Here is a 20488-nt window from a genome sequence, read left to right as displayed (position 1 = left end):
CCGCAGCATTTAACCATCGCTTTCCTTATCACAAAAGTCCAGTTTTTGCAGGATTTGAAAAATCGCTGGATGATGTGGAAATGGGGAGAACTGAATTTAAGATTGGAAAAATGAGGAACTGAAATTGCCACATTCACCTATCCCTAGTCTGACCCAAATCAACAAATCCCACTAGTGCATTGGGAGGGGGGCTTTCTTCCCCCATGCCCCCCCCTCCAAATCAGCTCTGCAGGGTCCGGCAAACTCCCTGAATGGCATACAGGGGGAAGAGAAGGAAGGTCACTCTGTTTGGCAAACATAAATGCTTATGTTGACAAATGATCACCTTAATATGATGCTGAATTCCCCCCAGAGGGGCTATTTTGTGTATACATGTGTGTGTTTTCCACAAACAAGGAATATATTAATTAATTAATTAATTAATTTCATATGAGATAGGCAAGGATTATTATCTCCATGTTGCCGATGGAGAGGGTGGGAAGCTTTCTTTCCCTTCCAATGCAAATAGTGGTTTCAGAGCAGGAGAGGAATCAGGGCAACTAGACGTTTCTGAAATGTAACCTTTTTGCCCCATTTCCTAATGTAATTTTCCATTCATGTTTAAATTGCAGCAAGAGGAAAAGAAGCTGCCGACGAAGATTAATGTGCGACCTGGAAAGGTATGGAGGGCGAAAAGGAGGGGTGGGGGCTGTTGTTGCCAAATGCCTGGGCAAGGGGCTGATATGCTTGCAGGGAGAAAGTTAAGGGCTGGGTATTATTGCATTGGTGGTAATCTCAATTTCTGCCTTTCTCTCTCGCTAGATCATTCTGTACTCTGAGGCAGGCTTTGGGGGTCAGAAGAGAGAAATATGGGGTGATATCACTGATGCCACATCTTGGGAGCTCTGCCACACCATCTCCATCCGAGTGATCCGTGGAGGGTAAGTAAGCCTCTGGGTGATTTGCTTTGGGTTGTGTTGCAGGGAAGGGCCGTGTGTGCTGTGCATATAGAGAAGGGATGGGGAACCTGTCGTTGGACTCCCAACTCCCATCACCCCCAGGTTTTAGGGCCAACGGTCAAGGGGGTGATGGGATTTGTAGTCCAACAATGTCTGGAGGACCCCAGGTCCCCATCCCTACTGTACAGGCAGAAAACACAGTGAAACAGCATAGAAGTGAAATCAGAAGCAGATTAAGACGTTTCTCCTAATGCTTAGTCAAAATATGCTCTCCATCCATTGGTCCTATTCTTGCCCTCTGACATCTTAAATGGTCAAGGGACATAATTTCCAGGCAGTGTTCATTTATTATTTTATTTTATATATTAAATACTTAACTAGCCCTTCCTCCCAAAGGTGCCCCGGGCGGCCATCAACAAGAAATAAAACAATAAAGAATATTAAGCACATATTTAAAACACCTTAAAAACAATTCTAGTGCAGATATGGACTGTGAAGGTTCACAACTTAAAATGCTTCACGAGAACCAAAACACAGCCAGCTCTCAAAATTTGCACATATCCAAATTTTGTGAAGTAGTACTTCAACCAGCTTTCGCAAAACATACATATGTTAGGTAAAAGTGCACATAAAAGTTACCACGTTAGTGAAAACAGCATACAAAAATGCATTTAAGAGACATTGCTTGCAAAAAATGTGTGCATTAGTCAAAACTGCAAACAAAAATATTTATATTCAGAGAAATTTGCACTTAAATGCTCATGAGGATTGTAAAAATAAATAAATTGCAAACTGCGGTGGAAATGTGAAGAACTGAAATTAAGATTGGAAAAATGAGAGACTGAGAGAACTGAAATAGACAGAACCATCCCTACTCACAACTCTACTTGGAACTAACCCAATGTCGTGTCCTCTCAAGCTGGGTAATGTACGAGAAGCCACGGTTCCATGGGCGGAAGTGTGTGCTGGCAGAAGGGGATGTGGAGATCACCAACCCTTGGAGAATATTCCACAAAGAAGGGGCAGCAGCTGCGAATGCTCCATTCCATATCGGCTCACTCAAGAGGGTTGTGCGGGTAAGCAGGACTATTTTCCATTTGTGAGTAACGTCTTTCTACTTCTTGCGGAAGCCAGTTGTTTGGAAATGCAGATCTCATACCAGCCTTCCTCAACCTTGAGTTCCCAGATTTTGTTGGACTGCAACTCCCATCATACTTGGCCATTGTTCATGTTGTGTGGGAATATCATGTGGGGAAGGCTGCTCTATACATTGTGATGGATGGATGAATGGATGGATGGATGGATGGAAGGGAGGGAGGAAAACACAAGAATGGGGCAGGGAGCAAGACTGCATTATGCCTATGAACTGCGGGCAGAGGCAGATTTTGGGGAGCACTACAAGGTCAGTGGCACTGGGGACCTTCTTCTCGACAATTTTGGTGGTTTGTTTCCTAAATAAAGCTCAACAACTTTGTGGGTGTCAGGAATTTTACTTTTTGAAATATGGCAACCCTGTTTCATTGAATGTATGCAAAGGGCTTATTTGAGTTGTTAGTGACCACATTTGGATGTAACACTAAACCATGAGTTAGCATTACATGATTGGGCTGCTCTCCCCAGAGCTAGCACATTCTCCTCTCCCTCCCACATTACCGAAAGGAGAAGCCTAGAAGCTTTTTCTTCCAGTTTTAGCAATTATGACCAGTTAGGGTGGTTGAGAAGGCAGTGGCATTCTCCCAGCAGTGGCATCAGGATAGGAATGGGGCAAGGTGAAACCAGTGAGGTCGAGGGGCTGCTGCATCGAATGGCATTGATTGCATTGGTCCTTACTTGTGTGCTCTTGGGCGTTGGACTTCAGCCATTATGTTTGCAGCCCTAATGTCAACACAGGCCTTTGGAACTCTTCCCAGTAAGGTATCTCTGTCCCCTGGCAGTGTAGTAATTGGACTTTGCGGTACATTTCTGGATGCTGGAAATCAGTTTGGCGAGAAAACGAAGAGTTCTGTAGTTGTTTCCCCCCTTTCACAGGCCAATCCTCTCTCTTTCAGGATTACAGGATTCCTGAGATCAGTTTGTTTTCTGAGGAGAATGGAGAAGGCAGAAAACAGAAGTTCACAGATTCCGCAGAGGACACACGAATTCACAACCAGCCATTGCAAGCAGCTTCTATAATAGTGCACTCTGGCCTGTAAGTGACAGCTTTTAAATGCTTTGAGCATTCATGATGTGAGAAGTGATCTAGAACTAGGGATGGGGGAGAAAATCAGTTTGGTTTGGATTTTAATGTAAACTTACCTAATTTGCAACCAAATGCAGAAATGGGTAGGTTAGTGGAAAGTGTGCACAAGAATGTGTATATTAGCGAAAATTACATAGAAAATGCATTATATTATGGGAAAGAGTTGTGTGTGCCTATGCATGTGTTTCCTCATTTTTCAACATAGGACAGGTATTTGATGGTCCGGGGAGGTAGATAGAGCAATAATCTGATTTTTAACACAGGATCACAGCCTGGAGGATTATTGTGCAAAGGCTAAATTGTGATTAGGACACACTTTGGCCTGGCTTGTAAGTAATGAAAACTATGGTTGGTTGGTTGGTTGGTTTGTTTGTTTGTTTGTTTGTTTGTATAAACATACTCCAGTCAGCCAACTATGGTTTGTTTGTGGCCATCAAACCAGAAACTATGGTTTGAGATTGGCTTATACATTTCAGTTTGTGTTATTCTTGGTTTCTCATCACATTGAACCCACAAGTCTAGTTTAATCCTAGTTTGTTTCAGCAGCTCACATCAGATACTCATCTGGCAACAGAGGTGCAAGTCAACAGCACTTAGAAAATCTAAACCAATATTAGATTAAGCAAGCCATAGTTACTTTGCTCATCTGCAAACCACAGCTAAAGCAAACCATTACTGGTACTTTGTGATACATGTGAACATCGCTATAATGTATATTTATTGAGAAGTGGAACTATGGCAAAGCAGTACGTTTCTTTCATATTACTATCGTCTTCCTAAACTTGATGGGGGGTTTTGCCCATGTTTGGGGTACAAGTTGGCTGTATGCAGCAATGATTAGCTAGGGCTTGTGGCAATGCATCTCTGAATAACAGTCCCTGGGAAACGACAGCAGATGAGTGTTGTAGCACAGGCTTCCCATAAACATCTGGCTGGGCACTGAGAACAGAATGTTGGACTAGATGAACATTTGGTCTGAACCAACAGGGCTCATCTTATGATCTTATCATGAACCTGCCTCCCTAGGATCAGTTTTTCACCTCTTTAAAAATAGATGTTATGTATTTTTAAATTTTTATTTTTTTTAAAAAAAGGCCCTGAAACAGACGTTAAATTGGATACATTTTCAAGTGCCATTTGGGGGTGGAAGTGCAAGAGAGATGCTGTTTGCTGATCAGCTGCATTTGTCGAAAGCTTTGAAAAGCTGTGGGGGGAGCTAAACTTGTTCAGCAGGAGAAAAAGCAGCACTTAGTCCTCTTTTTAAAGTACATCTGTACACACCCTGAGTTAATTTCAGCTCAGCCCAACCTGAAAAGCATCTCTGGCATAGGTCCATTTAACTATTTTTTTTTGTATAAATGTATTTGGTATGTGCAAATGCTCTCATGACTCAGTGGTAGTTAAAGGTTCATGGCTTCATTTGCATAGCTTTCCAGCTAGCAAGTATGTGTTCAGCCTTTCTTTTGCATGCATATTTGTAGCAATTTGTAAATCCACACTTGACCTAATGGGAGGAAAGTGCAATAGCTTGCAACACTGAGCTTGGGGTTAGATTTGATAGATGCATTTTAGTCCAGTGACAAGTGAGACCTGCCATCCTAGTGCTAGAAGTCTGAGTTTGGGGGCAGGCTCTCAGCTTGGAACCTGAACATTTTATTTATTAAATTCAAATTATTCAACACGATTCATATACCGCTTAAGCATCAAAGCCTCCAAGCAGTTTGCATAAAATACGCATTAAAATTACAGATAAAATATAAATTAAAATCAGATGCTAGAAAGAAGTTAGGCTAAAAAAATAATCCAAATAAAAATCAGCATTATGAAGCATTTATATTATCTCTTTATGTCATAAAATGCGTATACCACAAAGCGGTTTACAAAAAAATACAGCAATAAAATTATCACTAAGAAAAATGAACAGCAATGATTTAAGACTTTCAAAAAATTAAAATAACAATAGGCTAAAACAGATTAAAATACGCGTCAACTTTCTAAACATCTGAGTAGGCTTGTCTAAACAAGAATGTTTTTTAGCATTATGAAATAAATCTACAGTTTGCATAATATATATATTAAAATTAGGGATAAAACCAGATATTTAAAACAAGTTGGACTTTAAAAAGCAAAATAAAACCAACAGTTTTAAAATATACATTATAAAATAAAATTATGTGTTAAAATACAATTCAAATTTACATGGCTCCCTCAAACAAAAAGTTTTTAGCTGCTGCTGAAAACAATACGGTGAATTCACCTGCCTAATATTGCTGCGAAGGAAGTTCCCAATTATTGGTGCTGACACACTGAAGTGTCAGTTCATAACAAACATTATGTGGTTTTGCTGGTATTGCTATTTAACTGGGTGGGACTTGAGAAGAGGGAAGTGGGAAGTGTGTCCTTCCTTTCCACTCTGCTGGAGCTTCCCTGTATACAGGGAGGGGAGCTTTTTAAACCCCCACCCCCACCCCTAATCCCCACCCCCACGATATGTACTGTTAACTGTTAAGGGCTTGAGAAAGTCAGTTCCCTCCTGTTCTCCACCTCATCCCGGAATATGGCAAATGTCTCAGAAGCACAGAAGTCCCTGCCTTCAGCTGCTGGAGACAGAGCTAGGGGCTTAATATTGGTCTGAGTATTGAGTGGACTAGACTCTTCAGACTAGGATGATACACAAGACCCAAGACCAAACTCCTGCTGTTTACATCTCACCTGGCCAACTCAGAAGCCTCACTCCGGCTGCATCATGGTAAACTATAAACTATGGTTTACCATGCACAAGCAAAATTGCACCTGTTTCGCTCCTTCGAGCTCCCTCCTCCTGGCGCTGGGAGGAGATGAATCATGTTCCCTGACTTAGCATTATGTCGAAACCTGGGATTGTGGTCTGCTCCCTCGCAGCAAACTAAATTCTGTAGCCAAGGCTTATTCTTCGCTCGTTGAATAGGGCTTGTTGGAGCAAAACCATGATCCCTGGTTGGGATTTGATGCTAAGCTAGGGATTCTGGTGTGTTTCCTCCCAGCATATGCTTTATGGTTTACCATGATGTATGAACATGACTGCTGTCTTCCAGCCACAAGTTATGCATTCCTCTCCCCTTTCAGGGCTGCCGCTAGGATGTTCTTTTCAGTTCATTGGGCACATGACACTACAAAGTTTTAGCAGTCGTTCATGGTTCTCTCTATGTTCCACAGGTGGCTTGTTTACTCAAAACCCTTCTTTGACGACGATCCTTATGTCTTAGAACCCGGTGGGTATCCCAGTTTGCGAGCCTGGGGAGCCAAGGACCCCTCAATCTGCTCCATGCATCCAATTAAGATGGTAAGTGTTGTTTGGCAGCATCTTCCTCCTGTTTTCAACCTTAGCTGGGGCATAAACTGGGATCATTATAAGTGATGGGCAGCTTATAAATCTAAATCATAAATATATGTTGGGGCATGAGTGTCCAAGCTATGCATTTGCTTGTGGTTTCCTGTTTACACTTTAGAAGGCAGGCTTGAACTGCATGGAGACAGCAAATATTTTTTTGAAAGAATGACATTTTATATTTGAAAAGCCCCGCTACGTCAGATCTAACACACATCTAGTCCACCATCCTGTCCTCACGATGGCAGAGTGGTCCATGAAAAGGAAGACGGAGTGGACAGATCCACTCACAGAATTCTCACTCTGGCTTATTCTTGTTTTAGGGCTGTCCTGTCGTGGAAAGGCCTGGCGAGCCCAAGGTAAGAGGGGGAAATGATTGCTGCTGAATTTGATCCTCGGGCAAAAATACTTCCCAGCAGAAAAGGGGGCTAGAGGACTTAAGCTAGCTCTAGAATTGCACATTTCAGCAAGAGGCTTCAGCAAATCTTTGTTTGGAATAAGCTAAAGTATTTATTAATTTATATCCACTGTACTGAGTGGAAAAAGTCATTAGACAGTTAATGTACCTAGGGAAAGAAAGCTTAAGGGGTCTTCCTGAGTTGTGAGTTCAGTTTCTCTTTTCTTGTTTCACCTTTCCTCCTTCCTTCTGCCATTACCTGTAATGCCTGATGAAACTGAGTAAAATATGCACGTGTCTGTCGTCCTTGACAAAAACACACTCTACAACAGGCATTTCATATTTTGGAGCTCAGAAAACTGAAATGTTGCACGTAGAATAAAATGCAGAAAATATGCCAATGTGTAGTTTTTGCAGAAACATGTCCAACAGGCATCCTTTACAGTGGTACCTCGACTTATGAAGATAATCCGTTCCGAAGGCGCCCTCGTAAGTCGAAATCTTCGTAAGTCGAAGGCGCCATCTTGGAACGGAAAAAAACTTCGCAAGTCGAAAAAACCGCGTTGAAAACCTCGTAAGTCGAGGTATCGTGCCGCCGTTTCCCCTTCGTAACTCGAAAATTTCGGAAGCGGCGGCCATTTTTTCACTTCCGGAACTGATTCGGAAGTCGGAAACGTCGGAAGTCGAGTCGCTCGTAAGTCGACGTACCACTGTACTTTGGGCTGTTGGGGGTGGTGCTGATAGATTTTAAAGGAATAAATAGCAAGTGGCTACAGCCTACTGTAAAATGTAGATGAACAGAGTGGCATGCAAAAGAAACGGGGAGAGAAAGCAGTGATTATGGACTTAGGAACTCTTCCATACTGGAGCTTTTTCCAAACATGAGCTGAACATCATTGAGCATACCACAGCAGCCACAAGAACTATTATAAAAAGAAATCCCAGATATTTAAGGAGTCCAGATTGTAAGCTTTCCTCAAAAGTGAGTTGCTCCAGGCCCTCATTATTTTGGGTGCTCTTTTCTTTAATAGCAAGAAAGGTTCAAAAGTTTGTGAAAAACACCAGAAGGAGGTATCCGCCATTTTACTCTCATTGTTCTCCATGTTTCATTCTCTCTTTCTCCCTCTTCCTCTTCAGGCTCTCATCTATGAGAGGCCACATTTTCTGGGTCATAGCTGGGAAGTAAGCAGAGACATTTACAACCTGAAGAAGCCAGAAAACAACCAGGACTCCAAGATGTCTACTGCAGGCTCTCTGAAAATCCTGGGAGGCTGGTGAGCATTTGGAAGAATGAATAAGTGTTGTAGCGCAAAGGAGCCATCTAGGCAGCAGTAATTGTCAGCTGACTCCTATACACCAATCCCTGATCACCCAGGTCTGGGAAGCCCTTGACGCAGAACTGGCCCATCAGTCTGAGCATGAGCAACATTCACTGTCTGCTCTGAAAAGTGACCCTCAACCCAACCACTGCTCCCTTGGATCCTGTTCCATCCTCAACCTTACCTGTTTAGCCCACCTGCTTTCCTCAACTCCTGGCATCCAAGAGCATTCTGGGCACTGTAGTTCGTTAAGGGTTGCTGGGAATTGTAACGCTCTGAGGGGTAAACTACAGTGCCCAGAATTCTTTGAGGGAATGGATGTGCTTCAAATGTGCTTTAAAGGCAGAGTGTGTACACAGCCATGGCTCTAACAGCTGATCCCACACCTTCTGCCCACCCCAATATAAACAGTACTGCTTGTTGTTGTCATTTCCCTAGTGGGGGTTATGACAATTAAAATACAATGTATGTCTTTAACGTTTGCACCTGGCACATTCACGACACATCTTTCGGCGAATGTTGAAGACACAGCTCATTACACTGGCTTTTGACATCTGAGATGGAGAGGAGCTCCACGACATAGGGGCTGCCACCACAGAGAATTCCCTCTCCTGGGCCACCGTTGCCCCCAAGCCTCTGAGGGCAACGGGACAACCAAAAGTGCCCATGAATTATTGGGGATGGGGGAGAAGAGAGATGGTTGTACATCTGGAAGGAAAGGGAGAGTAATGTCTTTTGTGCTATCTGCACGCTCTCTTATTGTCGGATTGTTTTACCTTGCTAGCTGGATCGGTTATGAGAAGGAAGGTTTCCGTGGGCACCAGTACCTGCTGGAAGAAGGAGAGTACAATGACTGGACACAGTGGGGAGGCTACAATGAAGAACTAGTGTCACTTCGGCTGATTCGGACGGTGAGAAAACCTGTCTGCTTAACAGGGCAATGGATGGGAGATTTATTGCCACGAGGGAAGAAAAATTTCCTGGCTTAAGACCTGTGCCGAGTTCCTAAAATGAGAAGTGTCAAAAGTTCAGCCATATCAAGGAGAAACAGGACTAGTTCAGAAGTATTATTTGTTTTATTTATTTTAACATTCCCTCGACTTCCAGTGTTCCGGCTGATGCTTATGTAGCCAAACCAGCACTACCCACACACGAGGCAGGTATTAACAGACTTGGGGGCACCTTCAAAGTTTGCCGAAGGACAAAAAATAATATTTAGGGAAAGAGCTTGAGGGGAGGTACAGCCTCCGAAACAGCTGGCTAAGAACTGAGTGTGCTTTGTGGCCATGGAATAGTGACTGTATCAGGGACAGGCAATGGAAACTACTGAAAATGCAATTATAGGTCTTGTTTGTCCAGTGTGTAAGCAGGATGCAGGCTGTAGTTTCCCAATTATTTATTACGAAAGTGAGGACAACGCCCCCTTGAAATCGAAAGAGATCATCCTAGTGTACATGATTATTTCACGTGTGTCTGCACTGAGGAAAGGAGCACTGGGGGTGTCCCATGTATTATTATATTTTATTATTATTAACTGCTGCTATTATAGTAATTTTCCTTACTGTTCATTTGTAGTTTCATTGCTTTTATTTTTTTAATTGTCAACCACTTGAGTATGGTTTCTGTAGAAAGACAGAACAAATTTGTTGTTGATGATGATGATTTTGCCACCCTTCTCCTGCAGGTTCCAACAATTTAAAATTCAGAATCAAAAGCAATTAAAACAGTAGCAGTAAGCATGTTACATGTTTTTAAATTAGTTATTTTTTTTCTCCATGCCACAGTATTTCCAAATGCATTTTCAATTAGCAATTTCCTGTCAACAGGCTGTTTACAAACTCATTCCCTTTTCACAGCCTGAGCAATTGATTTTTTGGTTGTTGTCGTTGTTGTTATTAAACAGTTAACAAAAAAACAAAATAATAGCTACACAACATCCACAATCATCCCTAAACCTTCTGCTATCACTTACGGTGTGTTCACATTACTAACTTAGAGTGCTGTAAAGTTGTTTCCTCCCTGGTGTGTTTCACAGCTCTTCCCCTCCCCCACACTGTAGCCTTTCACATCAGCATAGTTTCATTAGTGTCAGATTCATTTCTGTTTGTGTACACACCAAGGGTCATTGACAGGAGGATGGGGATGTTTGCACCATACATAAAGATGCTCACAACCTGGCTAGAGACAAATTGGGAATGGCTTAAAGACGCCATTTGGTGTGAAGCTGATTCCAGAAACAATGCATCAAACAGTAGCATTTTCTGCGTATACATTTTGGATAACATCGTGTGAATATGGATTAAAAACCTCTGTACTAGAAACGTAGTAAACAAGAATGCAAAGACAACCATGCTCCTCCCCTCAATCCATCCCCACTGCCTTTCCTCCTTTTCTTTAACTCCTTTTCTTTAACTTTCCTCCTTTTCTTTAACTCAGATCTATAGGATGTGAACGAGGCTCCTTTTTCTTGGAAATCCATCTGCAGGGAGATGGGTTGCTGCTGGCTGTGCTTGACACATTTTATTTCTCTTCACTCGGTAGGACTTCTTAGACCCGGCCCTTGTGCTGTTTGAGGCCATGGACTTTGAAGACGGGCCCAGCGTTGAGCTCAGTGAAGCGTTGCCAGATGTTGAGCTGGCCAGCTACGGGACTACAACACAATCCATCCATGTCCTCAGTGGAGTGTGAGTATCGTTATGTTCTCTGGTTTCTCAACCCCATATGTGGGGAGGCCACATCAGGGCTTCACTGAAAGTGGGGTGAAGCATGAGGCACATGATCCCTGCGACAAGATAAATCTTCACAAGCTTCTGCACTGCGCTTTGATTCTTTATAGGGAAGTTTTTTTTTAATTGTTTAATGTTTTATTGTGCTTTTATATATGTTGTAAGCTGCCCAGAGTGGCTGGGGTGACCCAGTCAGATGGGTGGGGTACAAATAATAAAATTGTTGTTGTTGTTGTTATACAAGCTTGTAAATGAAATACTGTAACTTGGTGTGGTTATATTTGTTGTTTGCACTGTTTAATGAAAATAATAAAAATTACAATGGAGAGGGGGAAAGGAACAGTAGCATAAGACCTCCTTTGTTTGATGCAAACAAGCTTTTTGAGATGATCAAAACTATTCATCAGTCTGGACACTAAAAAAGCAAGCGAAGGCATAGGTGTCAGGGAAAGCCCAAATCTGTGTACACAACTCTACCTTCAAAGCACATTCTTTCCCTCAAAGAATTCTGGGCACTGTAGTTTTCTAAGGGTTGTAAGGAATTGTAACTCTGTGAGGGGTAAACTACAGAACCCAGAATTCTTTGAGGGGTAGAATATGTTTCACATGCAGGCAGAGTACGTACATATCCAAAATCTGCTGTTTGTAACCATTTGATAGGGAATGGAGGAGGTAGTATCCAGACTTAACGAGGATGAGTGGTGATTATTGCAACATGGTTGCACCAAAGGCTAGAGGGAGAACGAAGCAAAGCAGTGTTTATGCTCATTAAGAACTGTAAGTAGAAATTTCACATGATAGATGTGTCAGCAAAACACACACATTGAGCTGCGAGTGCTCTGGGTGACAGATCTTGAATAAGGAGGTTTAGATAATCCATTTCCATTTTTGCGGCCAGGTGGGTGGCCTATGAAGATAAGAATTTCTCAGGGGAGCAGTATATCCTGGAGAAAGGAGTGTACCGCAACTGTGAAGACTGGGGTGCAAGCAGCTGCCAGATCTCCTCGGTGCAACCTATCCTACAGGTGAGAATAAAGAGCTCTGCGTTCATGTGTCCCCAGTTCAGAAACCATGTTCCCAATCCCACCTGTCTCCAAGAAAGAGCTTTGCGTATCCTTCCGTTTTGTGTTTCCAAATAGGTTTTTGTGCAAAGCCAGATTAAGAAGTTTGGGGGCAATTCTCAAAACAGGGCCCGCTTCCCCTCAAAAGCAACACATGAAATTTACCACCACAAAATACGTCTTGTGTTCAGGCACGGAGGAAGCCTCTTGGCCGCCCGGGGCAGCAGCACGAAGGCACCCCCGGGGGCGGGGCGTCCTGACATGACGATGTGTGCGTCATGACGTCACAACGCACATCGGATGCACTGCGCATGCCCAGAATTTCTGGGCATGCGCAGTGCATCCGGCCCAGCGCTGCTGCTCCCGTGGTGACCGGGCGAGCCGCCGACTGAGCGGCGACTCGTGAGGCTGCCCCATCCGTCCATAAAGCAACATGGACGGGGGGCTGGGCAGCAGGGCTTGGTTTGGGGAGGGGCCGCCAAGTGTCACCCCCTTTCCCTGGAACCCAGGGCGCCCCGCCCCCTACGTCCCACCCTTCCTACGCCACTGCTTGCGTTATCTTAATGACTAACAAATTTATTATAGCATAAGCTTTTAATAATAATCCTCTAAGCCTTGGGAGTTTCACATCTCTCACCAAAATACAAGCTTTTTGCCAACCCTTATAAACAAAAAGAAAATATTCAGAATATGGGCTCTTAAAACCCATTATTGGTTTTGCTCACTGCCTGCCTTGGGCCAGGCACCAGCTCCCAACCTCACCCACTTCAACATGGCTGTTGTGAAGATATACTGTAGAAGGAAGTTGGGATGGCTGCAAAGGGGTACTTAGTGCTTATATCAGAAGATTGTGGACTTCATTGGAGGTTTTTAAACAGAGGTTGGATGGCCATTTGCCAGGGATTCTTAAACTGTGGTTCCTTTGTTGCAGGGGGTTGGACTAGATCAGGCATAGGCAAACTCGGCCCTCCAGATGTTTTGGGACTACAACTCCCATCATCCCTAGCTAACAGGACCAGTGGTCAGGGATGATGGGAGTTGTAGTCCCAAAATATCTGGAGGGCCGAGTTTGCCTATGCCTGGACTAGATGACCCTTGGTGTACCTTCCAACTCTACAATTTTTGATTCTCTGATCATAGACATCAAAATTTGGTTTGTTTAACCAGAGGGATGCATTTTTCTGGATCTTCCCCTCTTGGATTGAATAAATGATCTCAAAGACCATCCAGTCAAGCACATAATTCTTATCTTTCTAGGCTTGCCTAAAGATTACATTGTGTACTATTTCTTTTTCTTCTCTCTCTCTCTTCTAGGTTGGGGAACACAGTCTACACTTCATTTCTCAGGTGAGCAGGTGGACTTCAGAAGCAAAGCATGAGGGTGGTTCTTATTCCCATCACACTGCTGTTACATGGGTGCTACCAGACGGGCTGTTGATTCACACAAAAATTTGTTATCCCATACTTCCTTTTTTTATCAGTCTGTTGTGACTTCCTACAAAGAAGTTTGTAGTTTGGTGACAGCACATTTTCCAGTTAAAGTATTTTTCTATCCCCCCCTTCCAGAACTACAGCTCCCAGTGTTTCTTTGGGGGAGAAGAAATGACTGTCAGAAAACACAATTACATTGGCAGGATATAGATATTTCCGTCTGCCCCAGGTCTGATTCCTCCATGTTCATTATTTCCCAAGTTTGTTCATATCTGACATTTTCTTGACTCCTCAGATCCAACTCTTCTCAGATCCAGACTTCTTGGGGAATTATGTCTCTTTCAAGGAAGACCAAGCCTCACTTCCAGAGAATTTCATCCCACGCTCCTGCAGGGTCAATGGAGGCAGGTAAAGTGATGCTTCCTCAGTACAGCAGCTGAATGTAAATGGCATGATGTGGAGAACTCATCATGTTGGCTCTAAAGATTTAGGGCAGGGACTGCCAGCATGATACCCTCTCTAGATGTTGCTGGACCAGTAGGAGTGGGGACCCTTTGGCTCGCCAGATGTTGCTGAACTACAGCTCCCATCAGCCCCAGCATGCCTAGCCAATAGCTGGGGGTTATGGGAGTTGTAGTTCAGCAACACCTGGAGGGCCAGACATCCCCCACACCTGGTCTACAGCTCCCTTCTTCCTTGACCATTGGCCATGCTGGCTGGAGCTATTGGGAGTTGAAGTCTGGAAGGTTTAATGTTGGCTACTGAGGCTATCCTTGATTCTTTGTTCACCTGAACAAATAATGCTTGGCATGAAAGGTCATCCTGGAGCAACTGTCTTTACTTTTGGATTTTGAAACACCTGAGTGGAGAAAGATTTCGATCTACAGCCCTGAGCATGAAATTGCTGCCACTTGAGTGATGGAATCAATCACGTCTCTGTCTTGTTTCAGCTGGATTCTCTATGACTGCCCCCAGTTTGATGGAGAGCAACACATTCTCTCTGAAGGCGAGTACCCAACACTGACCTCCATGGGCTGCCTCTTCACCACATCCATCCGCTCGCTGAAGAAAGTCCCCATTGTAAGTTGGGAACATCTTCTTGGTTCTGATACTGATTGGCAGTAGGTAAATGACAGTCAAAAGAAAGTGCTTCTTTCACATAACGCATAGTTAACTTATGGAACAATCTACCGCAAGATATGGAAATTGTACCCTAAATTAAATGGTGGTTAGAAAGGATTAGACGTACAAGAATTTAGATAGGACAATGAATTTCTGCAATAGGGCCCAAGGCATTGCCAAAGATGTTTGGGTGCAGCAGCAACAAGATTCCGATGTCTCTGGGTTGTTATGGTACCAATTTAGCCATCAAACAAAAAAGGATATTAGAACACGCAACAAGAAACCTGACCTCATTTGAAACTGATGCAAAATCTGAAGGAAAAAGTTAGGTTTCACAAATTTACTATATACTGTACAGTGGTGCTGTGGGTTAAACCACAGAGCCTAGGGCTTGCTGATCAGAAGGTCGGCGGTTCGAATCCCCACGACGGGGTGAGCTCCCGTTGCTCGGTCCCAGCTCCTGCCCACCTAGCAGTTCGAAAGCACATCAAAGTGCAAGTAGATAAATAGGTACCGCTCCGGCGGGAAGGTAAACGGTGTTTCCATGCGCTGCTCTGGTTCGCCAGAAGCGGCTTTGTCATGCTTGCCACATGATCCAGAAGCTGTACGCCAGCTCCCTCAGCCATTAACGTGAGATGAGCGCCGCAACCCCAGAGTCAGACACGACTGGACCTAATGATCAGGGGTCCTTTTACCTTTTTACTGCTAGATATGGTATCCTTCTGGAGTGGCTGTCCAAGTTAGGACCTTGGATGGTTGTTTCCAGAGGGTGATACTTGGGGAGTGCTCTTTGGCACCATGGAGCCTTCAGGATTCAATTTTATGTTGTTTAATATCTACATGAAACCACTGTGGGGTGGTCATCTAGAGTTTTGCAGTACGTTATCAGCAATATGCTGGTGATTAGTCATTATTTGAGGTATCTTTCATTTGGCCAACCAAAGTGAGTTCCTTGTCAAAACTTGGGAGTTTCACACGGCCTGAATGCTCAGAGACCTGCCACCCCAACATTAAGGTTTCCATGTGTTTTGCCTTCTGCCTGTTCCTCGAGCCCAGTTGCATCCCTGCCCTTCAACTATGTTTTCCTTTGTTTCACAGTTCTTCTCAGAGCCCTCCATCTTCCTACATGGACTGGAGTGTTTCGAAGGGAAGGAGATCGAGCTGAACAGTGAAGTGCGCAGCCTTCAGGCTGAGGGATTCAACAACCATGTCCTCTCTGTGCGGGTAAAGGGTGGAATGTAAGTAAAGGATGAGCTGCTATTGCAAGGCTATCACACCTAAGGACCTGGGCCGTCGTTAGGGCTAGGTAGGGATGGACAAACCCATTCTACATGGGGCAGAACTGAGTCTGCACCTTTCTGTTTCTCTGCTGATTTTAAAGCTGCAGTTCCCCAAAGTCCTCCTGCCAGCCACAGCCTGGAGGACTGGGGACTTCTTGCCACCACACACTAGGAATAGAGTAGAGGAGCCATTCCCCCTGGGAGTTACGGGACTTGATGTTCCATCACTCTCAGAGGGAATTGTATGGCAAAAACATCGCTGCCCCTGGGGAATTAAATGATTTGTGGTGGGGTGCAAATTAAATTAAGAATTTTATCTGCGCTGATTTGGATGAGAAAGCAGATGGCTTGCCTTCTGACACATTTTAATTCTAAAGTTACACCTATTCAAATGAATTAGCCTGTGCAAATTTTACATCTATGGGCTTGCGTCCCAAAGTCTTTGAAATGTCTAGCAGCCACTGGAGGTGTCTAGGAGACAGTATGTGGCCATCATGAACACTGGCCAGGTCTGTAGTGTCAACAGCAAGCAGGTCCCATGCTCCCTTTTTAAAATTACCATTTCCCAATTGATGAAGGGCCAAGGTGATCTGTGCTGCTAATGCTTTTTCTCCCATTGTTTGTTGCTCTGCCAATTCCCACATACAGTTGGGTGCTGTGTGAACACAGCGACTTCCGAGGCCGCCAGTGGCTCCTGGACTGTATGGAGATCACCAACTGGCTGACATACAGTGGACTTCAGCACATCAGTTCCCTTTACCCCATCCGGCAGGTGAGTGCCCAGTGCTCTGGTCTACTGGGGAGGGGTTATAGGAAAAAGGATTACTGGTTAAGGAGCAGTTTAAAAGCAGTTAACCAGATGTATGTGGCACATTCGCCCTATCTCCCTCTCCCTTCCCAAGCTGCTTAAATGTTCAAGTGGGCCATTATAAATCTGGAGAGCAGGTAGATGTCAGAATGCTGGCGATTCCACCATACCTGCTTCCCACTGAGGCATGCATGCAGGGTGGATATGATTAAAATCAAATCAATTTAAATCACGATTTAAATCACTAGTCAGTAAGACTTGATTTAAATCATTATTTTTTTACAGAAAAGTCCAACCTTGCTGGCATCCTCTTAATATTTACAACCAGATTATTTGGAATAATAAATTTTCACAGTAATTTTTACAGTTATATCAAAAATTACTGGTTTGGTTATACTATCAGAAATACATAGACAGATAATAATGAAATTATTGTTTATATTTGGACAACTTTTCTGCTGTACTTTATTGGGAAGGAGAAAAATAACCATTTCCTTAATAACAATTTAAATAATTTATTTAACTAAAACAATAACGTTATAGCATATGCATCCATGTTTGTTAACCAATGTGGTTAAACAATTTTTTTTATTTAAAAAAAAAAAACTTAGACTGAGTTTTAGCACACATGAAAAACTTTAAACAAATCCTTATTTCCTGATGGATAGCCTTTGGACTATAATGTAACTTAAATAGAAAACTAACTTTAGAAAGATTTTTCCTCCAAAAGCATTTTATTTTAAAAATCTGATTTAATTTTTTTAAAAAAAACAACCGATTTAAATTTTTTTTTTTTTAATCATTGATTTTTATCCACCCTGCATACATGCATGATTCTGAGAATGGACATTTTGGTCAGATTGCTCCACAGCATGGAACTTGCTGAGCAGCTCAGATGAATGCACAGTGATTGTCCTTTCTTTCTGTCTGACTCTCCCCTCCCTCTCCCCAGCGACGCATCTACTTCCAAATAAAAAACGAAGAGTTGAAGTCCTTCCTGTCTGTCCCGGATGACGTTGAAGACATGAAAGCTGGGCGAGTTCTGGTCTCAGAGCTCAATGGCAAGAGCAGCTCCATCTGGTACTATGAAGAGGGGCTTGTGAAGAACCAGGTGAGGGCTTCTTTCTCCTTCCTCTTGTGTGGCTTACAGGGACAGAAGCAACTGGAGTGCACGGATAATCCAGGCCTGCTTCAAGAAGACCCCATACAATACCCTCAAGTTTAAATCGTTCCGCTCCCTCTATTGTCCACATAGCATTTGGGTAAGCCAGGCAAAACTAATATCCAAATCCGTTTATCATTAATATAATAAATAGTTAAACAGATGGATGAGAAGGCTGCTTCACATATAAAATGTCACCCACAAGGGTATATGCTGGGCTGATATAGAAGAAAAGTCTGTATTTAGGTGCCATGGCTCAGTGATGGCGCTCATGTCTTGTATACAGAAAGTCCCAGGTTCAATCCCAGGTATCTCCAGATAACAGGATATTGGGTATCAGGTAATGAGAAAGATCTCAAAAGGCCACTGCCAGTCAGAGTAGGTAGTACAGGGCAGGATAGACCAATGGCTTGACTCAGTAAAAGTCAACTTCAGCTTTAGATGTTCACTGTCTGTAAGCAACGCACTTTCATACAACACTGAATTGGCCTCTCTCGACTTTCAGGTTGCGCCCAACATGAGCCTGCAGGTGATTGGTCCAGCTGCAAAGGGATCCAAGGTGGTGTTGTGGTCTGAGAGCCGACTGCCCCGGCAGACTTGGCAAATCGATTCCTTTGGGAGAATCTGCAGCCAGATGTTTGAAAACAAGGTCCTGGATGTGAAAGGTAAGGCATTGGCAGCTGCTGCTGCTGCTGCTGTTATTCAGATTTAGGCACATGAGGGAGTTCTTGAGGCCAGGAAGCAAGTAATGTGGCTGTAGAAGGGATGAAATATAGCTAGAAATGCTTCAATCTCCGTTTCCTTTCACCTTTTCCCCATGTCACCCACCATTCCTAGAAATTCCTGTTCAATCTTTCCGCACCACTATTTAATCTTAACATGTGTATAGCACTCTCAAACATCAAAAGCACTTCTCATGCATTATCTTTTCTAGATGTAATGCTTACAATCCAGTTCCTTCAACCTAACCTAATGGAACTTGCTTTCTGTTCTCTGAGCTTATATCAAGGTAATAAAAGTCACTTGGAATGTTTATGCACAGCATACCCTGGCCTAGTCCAGCAACAGTGAAGGGGACATCTATATATCATCTGTCTGTCTGTCTGTCTGTCTGTCTTTCTATCTATCTATCTATCTATCTATCTATCTATCTATCTATCTGTCATCTATCATAACTATTCATATCCTGCTTTTCAGGATACAAATCCTTCTTAGGGCAGCATACAAACAACATTGATTGGGTGAAATGCCTTTCTGAGGAGTTGTGCCCATTTTCTTCTTCCTTTTCTCCATGTAGGAGGCCGAACCTATGACCGGGACCATGCCATCCTCTGGGATTCTTCGGAGGAAAGGCCTACACAGATCTGGGACGTCCGGGTGCTTTGAAGAAAGCAGGAATTGGAGAGCCGTGTCACGTGCAGAACTAGAATCCAGCCTGCAAGTCACAGACGTTTGTCCTTTTGTGACCAAGCTGCATCTTTGGGGATTAGCTGCTGAAATGGATAAGTGACTGGGTGCTGCATTTGGTTAGTAGGTGCAATCCTTTCTCCACAGATTGCAGCCCAGAAAGAGGAGAATGTTTCTGTGAAGCACAGAGATTCTGTCCCCTCAAGGGACTCTGTAGAGGGAAGGAGACAAAAGCTGGTTCTTTTCCAACAAATTGGAGCTGAGCCCAGCAAGATGGAGATTACTGGCGAGTTCTGATACGTGGATCATTCATGAATGGACAAGTTCAAGCAGCTCACCTGTGCGAGCACAGGAAAGCAAGCTGCCAAAGCCTCACAGGTGTCCCCAGCCCTGCTGGTTTAGGCTTATATATGAATATCTAAAATGAACACACACATACAGAATGAATGAGCCTTTTGTCCTTGCATGCAGCCCATTCCCTTTCCCCTGTGCTCTTCTTCCTAAGGGGATGGGCTACCTTGTAAACTCTATTTATGTACCTGTGTATGATACGATGCCTTTTATAAATCCATCTCTCTGGCTGGTGTGCTGACTCTGTTATTGGCCACTAGGACATGTTCATGGGGACACTGGCTACAACCACGGGCATAACATGTAGGGATCTTGCCCACAAGTGTTTTGGGTGGTGGAGAGAAATGCCTGTAACAACAACAATTGGCCAGCTGGGATCATAAACAATAGAAAAGCAGGAATAGAATCACACAAATGTGGGTTCAAACCCCATATTATAAGGCACTGGTGAACATTAGGTTCTTGCAATTCTACAAAGCTGTGCTGTTTTCACTATCTGCGTTTTAATAGAGTTGTTTTTGTATTATAGTTTAATTACTTTTAAACTTTTTGGCCAAAGTTGTTGAGCTTTTTAGGCAAAATCTCTTTTAAAAATAAGCTTTTTAAAAGCAATTTCTGCCTGGACACTGCTCCTAATTTTATCTGTGTTGTTTTAATTTTTGTAAGCTGCCTTGAGTCCCAGACTGTGAAAAAGGCAGGATATTAATTATGCTGCTGCTGCTGCTGCTGCTGCTGCTGCTGCTGCTGGCACAGTGCAGGAATGGCTGGCCTGTGGCCTTCCATATGTTGTAGTATTACAGATCCCACCACCCCTCACAACTGATCATGTTCACTGGGGCTGATGGGAGTTAGAAGCAACAGCATTTGGAGAGCCACAGAG

The 20488-nt window shown here is 43.5% G+C and overlaps 1 protein-coding gene across 1 annotated transcript in view; it reads left to right on the top strand.

Moving 5' to 3' along the window:
- Positions 1-19836, top strand: part of CRYBG2 (crystallin beta-gamma domain containing 2) — a 60983-nt gene extending 41147 nt beyond the window's left edge. The window contains exons 4-21 of the mRNA XM_033158692.1: positions 612-659; positions 802-920; positions 1858-2014; positions 2987-3126; positions 6373-6499; positions 6868-6903; positions 8079-8215; positions 9045-9171; positions 10802-10944; positions 11885-12011; positions 13362-13394; positions 13774-13886; positions 14429-14558; positions 15699-15838; positions 16529-16652; positions 17641-17799; positions 18356-18515; positions 19148-19836. Coding sequence (XP_033014583.1) covers positions 612-659; positions 802-920; positions 1858-2014; positions 2987-3126; positions 6373-6499; positions 6868-6903; positions 8079-8215; positions 9045-9171; positions 10802-10944; positions 11885-12011; positions 13362-13394; positions 13774-13886; positions 14429-14558; positions 15699-15838; positions 16529-16652; positions 17641-17799; positions 18356-18515; positions 19148-19236 — 2109 coding nt within the window. The 3' untranslated portion in view covers positions 19237-19836. The remainder of the gene's footprint in view (positions 1-611; positions 660-801; positions 921-1857; positions 2015-2986; positions 3127-6372; positions 6500-6867; positions 6904-8078; positions 8216-9044; positions 9172-10801; positions 10945-11884; positions 12012-13361; positions 13395-13773; positions 13887-14428; positions 14559-15698; positions 15839-16528; positions 16653-17640; positions 17800-18355; positions 18516-19147) is intronic.
- The last annotated feature ends 652 nt before the right edge of the window (positions 19837-20488 follow it).

This window comes from Lacerta agilis, chromosome 8 (genome assembly GCF_009819535.1).
Source record: "Lacerta agilis isolate rLacAgi1 chromosome 8, rLacAgi1.pri, whole genome shotgun sequence".
NCBI lineage: Eukaryota > Metazoa > Chordata > Lepidosauria > Squamata > Lacertidae > Lacerta > Lacerta agilis.
This window is presented reverse-complemented; position numbering and strand designations above follow the sequence as displayed.